The sequence below is a fragment of the Durio zibethinus genome, chromosome 5 (genome assembly GCF_047325235.1).
Source record: "Durio zibethinus cultivar Kanyao isolate XHJ-2024 chromosome 5, ASM4732523v1, whole genome shotgun sequence".
NCBI lineage: Eukaryota > Viridiplantae > Streptophyta > Magnoliopsida > Malvales > Malvaceae > Durio > Durio zibethinus.
The window spans coordinates 8582504-8590583 of record NC_143166.1 but is presented as its reverse complement, the minus strand read 5'-3'; the positions used below and the strand labels follow the sequence as shown (position 1 = coordinate 8590583).

At 31.8% G+C, this 8080-nt stretch overlaps 1 protein-coding gene across 1 annotated transcript; it reads right to left on the bottom strand.

Annotated features, from left to right (window-relative positions):
- Positions 1 to 3113: 3113 nt before the first annotated feature.
- On the bottom strand, positions 3114 to 6240 carry LOC111283001 (uncharacterized). Its single transcript, XM_022871340.2, has 2 exons — positions 5404 to 6240; positions 3114 to 3855 (listed from the first exon to the last, which is right to left on the bottom strand). Exons 1-2 carry the CDS (start codon positions 5916 to 5918, stop codon positions 3408 to 3410), a joined length of 963 nt encoding a protein of 320 aa, XP_022727075.2. The 5' UTR covers positions 5919 to 6240; the 3' UTR covers positions 3114 to 3407.
- Between the last annotated feature and the right edge of the window lie 1840 nt (positions 6241 to 8080).

Genomic DNA, 8080 nt, shown 5'->3' with positions numbered 1-8080 from the left:
TTGTTAGGCACCAAATTCTGATATCTACTTGCATTTGAAAATGTTCATGTAGAATCGTGGGCCAAGCGATGATGCAAGCTTGTCTAAGAAAAGCTTTTATTGTTCATAACTTAAAAGACATGGGCATTTTGTTTTAAACTAAGGTACGGAGCTTGTTTGTTTTTGTCTATTTTATGGTCTTATCGTTGCTTTATTAGACTTTGTGTAATGATAATAAATTTAAAAAAATGAGGGTAAATTTGAAAACTTAAGCTTTTTTATTGTTTATTTTGGGTAAGGGACAAACAAATTGAGACTTCTTAAAAGGAAAATATGAACAAAGAAAATGAGACGGAGGAGTATTACTTATTTCTTATAGATAAAACCCTTGGAATAAATATATTTTGCAAGAGAATTAAAATAAGATTGTAATTGTGAGATTATCATTACATTAAAACATTATTTCTAAATTATTCTTAGTCAATTTTTTGTCAAGAAAGAATATTGATAAAAATTGTTAAAACTAGTACATGGTTATGTTCTTATCTATGAAGTAAGCAACCGATCTTATAAGTTAAAGTTTGAATAAATTTTAACTAACATGTAGATGCTTGTTATAGGAACAAGTTCACTGAACATGACTCGAGATAAGAATTTTGTATAGTAAGTCACATAGTGTCCACACCTACATTCTCATATAATGGTTGTATAAATGATCCTTTGACTTGAGATCACTTATGATCTTATATGGCAAATATTATATTTTGACTTTACTTTATTTACTTATGATTCTAACCAAGAATACTTCTATTGAGAATTTTTAGATATCATATGAAGATATATGATGTAATCAAGATGAGATTTATCAGTCTTTGTGATCAAAAGAGTATTTCAATTAGTCTTGATTGAATTAACTCATGAAATTTTTGGCCAAAGTGAAATAAGAGTTTAGAATTGTTCTAAAACTTATTCCTGAATTAATGTCAAGGACAATACTTAACATAGTTGAACAAAAATTGAATAGACACTAAACTATACTCAATGTTTTAGCTGAGACGTTTAGTGATGAAAGAATATTAATTATACATCAAGACCATACATAGATAGGTTGTCAAGCCATATTGATTTTTTTTTAGCAATTGAGGGTCATGAGATTAGCATTAAGCAAGATCTATAAACATGAGATTGACTTATTAAAGAATTAGTGATAAAGTCAAAATGTTTGATTCATCTAAGTTCGAATATAGGGATTACAATGAGTATGTTTATTGTTAACATGCTAAGGAACTTAATGGGTCACACACAAAAAACATATTGTTAAAGATTAAAATTGAAATAAATTAAATTGGATTTAATTTTTTGGGTTAAAATCCAATAGAAAAACATACAAAAGTTCAATACTAATTGAGACATTGTATGGCCAGCCAAATAAATAATTCTATTGATAATAAGACTTGATCAAGGAATTATTCTATTGAAAACAGAATTAAGCATAAGAAAACCCTAATATCTTAGGGTTTTGACTTACTCTTTGTCTCTATATAAAGAACTTAAGCCGTCCATCTCGTGTAGTATTTTAAGAGAATAGGGATCTCATGTGTTAAGAACAATTAAGAGAAAACATAAAAAAGGTAATCGATTAATCTCACTAGCTAGAGATTTCGATTTTGACTTCTTCTTATCTTTTAGAGAAGGTTCTTTCATCTTATTTGTGTGAATCATCATTAGAGGTTGAATGTTTAAATAGCTTTAGGCTTGCTAAAATAAATTCGGTGAACTTTTGCTTGGTGCAAAGTGAAATCAATACGAGGTAATTTACGACTAACTGAAATTACTTGTTATGTTTGTTTGATCTTATTGATTGATATTGACCTTAAAAAGTTGAAAATTTTTAAAATTTCACTATTAGTACTCTGTATATACACAATTTCCTTAAACAATAAAGTATAATTTTTGACTATTTAATTATTTAATATTTAAAAACAATAAATTAACTTAAAACTTGCATAAAAGTAATCTATTATTTGATTTTATACTATTCAAAAAATATCCATAATAAAAAATAAAAGTTAATATGATGAATGTCTCCTGAATTATAATAAAATTTTTAATATAATACTTGAATTTAAAAAATTTTTAATGTAATATTTGAATTATGAATCGTTAGTTAATGTGATATTCACACATAATATAATTAACTTTAAATAATGACCATTAGGCCACTGCTAAATAAGGTTGCTGTAATTTTAGCATATAATCAGTGTAATTCACTTATTTGTATCAAAGATTGTTACAGGAGAACCTTTTCAGTTCTTTCACACTTACTATACATTTGTATTTAAGATTAACTAAATTTGAATTCTAATAATTAGAATTAAAAGTTTAACACTTTATCAACAAATCACGTCGATTTTCATAGAAAATAATATGACCTGCCCTATCTCGAGCTATCAAAACAAAAGGAAATTAAGCTCTTGAAATAAAAGAAAATTACAATCTAAACTAGTCCCTTTCTTAGCCAAAGCATCAGCACAGAAATTGGCCTCGCTGTACCCGTGGCGGATCTCCACTGCGTTGAGTTTCCTGAGTATAGCCCTGCTATCCTCAATGATAGGACAAAGGAAGGTATTAGAAGGCTCCTCATTACAGAGTTAAAAAGTTTTAACAGCTATAGAATCAAGTTCGATAATAAGGTTTTGAATTTGAAACCGTTCCTCAAGTCCGTAGACCATCTCAACATTCAGCAATCATATTTGGTAGTAAAACCCAATCTACGTGAACATCCTGACACTCAATTTTCCTCATGGTTTCTAACGATGCCTCCATCCCCTTCTTTGCCAGGAATTTTCAATTGGTATCTAATTTAAACAGCCAGTGAGGGTGGAGTTGGTTTATGGTGAATATTAGACAGGGCAAAGAATTCAGAGGCATTAGCTATGCTAGTTTTCGTACAGTTCATAACATCTTCGTTGGAGGCATCAAGCATGGTAGTGCATAACTAAAATATCGAGCATGATTATTAGAATTGATGTCTGGAAAGAATTTTGGAATAAATAAGCAACTTTAGACCACTTGGTAAAACAGTAACATATCTACAGTAACAATTCTATGCAATTTGAACTTCCATGGCTAAATTTCAAACAAATCAACACATTAAAATTCATCATTTCCAAAATATATAGTAACAAAAAGGGTCTTTCCTGTAACTTCCAGCACCAAATTACCACTAAATACAAAGTACACAAATTTTCAATTAAAGTGGCAGATAGGGCATTCTATCAAACACTGTTTGCAAACTTGTTTCCGACTATGCACGGCCTTTCGTCTTTAGTAGTTAAGAATTAAAATTAAACCTATTTACATTGAGTTGACAACTAATATCAATGAGTGTTAATAGATGGTTGTGTCCTCAGGCATGGACTACTTGACTATTTATCAGCTCTACCCAATACCCTCTTCAGACCAGACTTCTGCTCTGCAGTGAGCCTCAACGGAAAGATGATATCAAATTTGATTTTCAGGTGTCCCTTCTTGCTGGGTTCTTTCGAGATTGGCATCCCCTCATTTGGGATCGCCACCTCATGACCTGGTTTCACAATATCTGTAACTGTGATCATGAGGTTTCTTCCATCCAAGGTTGTCAAACTGAGGGTAATCCCAGTGAGGGCCCCAAGAAGAGAGATTTTCTGATTGACAACCAGATTATTCCCATCCCTCTTGAAAATAGGGTGTGGTTTCTCATCTACCACAAAGATAAGATCAGCTGGAGTGACACCAGGTTCATGGTTTCCTTTCTCAGGAAAAGTAATTTTTGTGCCCTTCTTCCAGCCAGGCTTGATATCTATTTTTAAGATTTCCTCCACGGTCTTTGGCTTACTGCAAGAGAGTTTACTTGTACATCAAACAGAGAAGGAAAAAAAAATAAAGAATCTACAAAAACAGGAAAGCAGTAATTAAATCACAAGAAGTTGTTGCTCCCACCCAATACATTTTAGCGATGAAAACAATGCAAGAAAAGGGGAAAAAAACAAAAGGGACAGCAAAATCCTATACTTTTCAGATATATTTGACTACATTATACTACACTTTTATCTAGGTAAGGTTACAATTTGCATTGAATAAACTGGACTTGGTCACACCTCACACACAAACTGATTGAATTCAAATGAAGACAAAAATTATGAGGCCCATGCTCTCTAGGTCACTTTTGATCCTGAAAATTTAACTATCTAAACAAACATCAATGATAAACACATTCATTATTCCAAATAAAGCAGCTAGTCTCGAGAAACACATGATGTTTCAGGTTAATTACAATTTATTTTCTTAATCAACCACGCAGCCTAACCACTATATGAGTACAAGAGAAGGGTCACCTTTCCTCATTTAAATGGATACACAGACAGATGACAACAAAAAAGACACTATCAGCCTATAGAACATTCAGTAGACAACAAAGTAGTAAGTAGAGTTTCCAAGTTCTGACTCTACTCATTACAATTATATGCTTATCTTCCTGATTAACATAAAAAAATATTGCCGGGTTCAAGCTTGCTTTTTTAGTGAAGAAACACGAATTTTCTAAAAGGAGGATAGGACCAATTCCAGAGTATTAACATGCCAACATAAAAAATCCAGAGGAAGTGGGCCAATTTCATTTACTGGATAATTCCACAAGCTGCAAGTTCTACAGCCATCAACGGATCAATTTTAGCAATCAAATTCTAATCTTGCCAATTTCTGTTACCGGCATACCTCAATGCAAATTTACAAAAACAGGAAATAGAAGAAATTGAACTGAACCCATATACAGCTTTGAATTGAGGATATCCAGACTACCAAGATTCACCAAAAAACTGATTCCAAAAGAAATTCAACCAAGAGCCCATAGAATTCCACATTTGACTAATAGACACTGCCAAAACCCCTACTTAATGATGGGTGTCATCAATTTCCCTTAATTGTCCTCAACAATATTGACAAAATCCAAATCCAAACCCAAAATTCAGCTTCAAAGAGTAGTAAACATAAGTAAAAACCGACCCCCAACTCCCTTTAAAAAAAAAAATCATCTTTGAACATGCATGATTTTTCTGCAATTCTTAAATTTTAAAAAAGTTTGATACTTTCAAATTGAAAAACACTAAAATCGACCAATCTCTCCGATTAAAGATACAGTTATCAATTTCCCTGGACTATCCAAAAAAAAATTTTGAGGAACAACACCCATACCAAGATTGCTCCTTCCCCAAAATTTAGGCAGCAAACAAAAACAGATTAAAGAATAAAAACCCATGTTTGAACATGCAAAACTTTTCGTTAAATCCCAATTTATATATAAATTAAAAAAAAAAGGCTTAACACTTCCATCGTGAAAACAAAATACCCAATATGATAAAATTAGAAAAAATTGCATGTACTAACCCAAATTCATCAGGAACAGTCCGGGAAATCCGCATTTTTCTCTTACCGCCTTTATAAAGCTCCTCCAAACTACAAACCAACTTACTTTCAACCGGCGCCGCCTTCTTGATCCCTTGACTCCCAACCCCACCATCTCCATAAAACCTCTTCTCCGACCCTCCAAAAAACTCCGCAAATATATCATCCGCATTCCTCGGATTAAACCTGTAGGAATGCGGATTAAACCTGTAGGCCCCACTACCGACACCAGCGCCGCCACCATACCCACTGGGGCTCGATAATTCAGCTGACTTGAGGCCTTCTTCACCGTACATATCATAGATCTGACGCTTTTGAGGGTCGCCAAGGACGTCGTATGCTTCAGAAATTTGCTTGAATTTAGCCTCCGCTTCTTTCTTGTTGATAGGGTTCTTGTCCGGGTGCCACCTCATTGCGAGGCATTTGTAGGACTTTTTTAGGTCCTCTTCCGACGCGTTACGGCCGACTCCTAGAATGTTATAGTAGTCAACTCCCATTTTCAGCTACTGGGCTTGTTATCTTTTTTGAAGATGTGAAATTTTTTCCTTTCTTGGGTTCGGTTTCGGGTTTTGTGGGGTTGAGTTCTAATGGAAAGTTGTGGGAAATTAAAAAGTGGGGAAAATGGGGAATGAGAAGGAGAAAAGGCAGCGGCAAGTCTGCCGGCTTTTGGAAGCCAAAAGGAAGCAGGAAACTAGATATGTGGAAGCCTGGAACTGCAATCACGATTTTTGATACGCGTTTAGTTGATTTTATTTATTTATTTATTTAATGGGAAAGTTTTGGCCCACATCTAATTGCTCAAATGGTTCCTTAACGGCCGAATATCATTTTCGCAAACAGATATTCTACTACACTCCTCAGTCCACACCTTTTTTTTTTTTTTTTCCATCTTTAAGATTTCTGCGAGTATTTTCTTTTTATGAATTTTAGAAGAGTTTGAGTCTCTGAGAATTTCAAATAGCAGTTGAGATTGGGGATAATATGTGATTTAAATCTAAATTTACTTCTATCAAAATAAATTTAAGATTTACTATTACAAATCTTTTTTTTTTATCATAAGGTAAATCAAATTCTTTCATATAAAAATATGATTATTAAATTTGTGTCAAATCATTCGTTAAAAAAATAAGATACACTCAAGATATTTCTCAAATTAATTTTTAATGTATAAATACTCACTTTTTTATACAATCTAAATTCATTTCATTTTTTGTATTTAAAATAATTATTCTTCATTAAAATTAAAATTTTAATATTTTATTAATAAAACATATAATTATTAATAATTGATAGAATTTCTATTTTAAAACTTCTATCGAGACAAAAATTTGTAAGTCAGTGGCGTGAGGATGAATATGTTTTTTTTTTTTACTTATTAATTTTTTAAATATTAATTTTGTTATTGTCTCAAAATTAGATTTAAAATTATTTTTTTATTAATTAGTGAGAGAAGTATTGGAATCAGAAAGGTGACAGGCTTGTAAAGATACAAAAAAGCGAAAATGGGAATAGAAAAATGGGAACGTGCAGTGCATTGCAGCGAAGAGACTTAAGAAAGAACGAATAAAAATAGGAATGGTGGCTATTAGCTGGGTTGGAGTAGAAAGTAGAAACGGTATCTTTCTTGCGTTTCAAGAAATTTTTTTAATTATATTTTGTTTTGAAAGTTGCAGAATGTGGTCGGAATCATTGGACACGTAACCCTTCCTTGAAAACGACACCGTCTTGATTCCTAAAACTTGTATTGATCCAACACATCCCTCCCTATTTCGCGTGTTTATCTGCTCCTTTCCTTTTCCTAATTGTCCTTCCGTTGAGGTTGCCCTTTATTCCTCCCCTAGTTCCTTCATTAACACTTTACAAAATGAATTTACACCTTTAACATCTTAGGACAAGATGTACATACATTTCGTTCATCAAGTTGTTCATCATATTTAGGGATGGCATCGGGGCGGGGCAGATCGATTTTTTATTTTCCCCGCCTCTGATCGGATGCTTTAATGTTTTTATCCGATACTCGATCCGTCCCCGCTCGAAGGTTGTAGCTAAAAAATCCGACTTCGACCCGCTTGAATATTATTTACTTGAATTTTATTCGATCCGACCCTAATTTAATCTATTACCTATTCAAAATTATTGCAAATATAATAAATCATAATCTAAATATACTACAAACATGAACAGATTTAACATAATCACTTATAAATTCAAACTTAGTACATACATCTTTTTTTATTTAATAAAAATCTCATAAATTCTTACCATAAATAATAAAATTATAAAATACATAAAACATAGTAAATCAAAACTCACAAATTCTCACAATAGATGATGGAATTATGAAATATATAAAACTTAGTAAACTAAAATTCAAATATCAAACAAGCATAAGTTAATAACTAAAATTTAAATATAGTACATAATACAAGATAAACATTAAAAGCTTAAACTACCATAATAAAAAGTTAAATTGTTTGAACATTCTTTCATCCAATATGGTGAAAATCTTCTAAGACCATAACAAATCATTTCATTATCACTAAGCTTCATATCATCATTTTCCTCTAACCACAATAGTCCTATAAAATAAAACAATAAGATGAATAAATAAATATCATAAAATAATATATTTAAAAATAATAATACAAAATATGAATTA

Coding starts and splice junctions, on each gene's coding strand:
- LOC111283001 (XM_022871340.2), bottom strand. CDS start 5,918: ATGGGAGTTGACTACTATAACATTCTAGGAGTCGGCCGTAACGCGTCG. Junction 3,856..5,403: donor ACTGTTCCTGATGAATTTGG/GTTAGTACATGC, acceptor ACTCTCTTGCAG/TAAGCCAAAGACCGTGGAGG.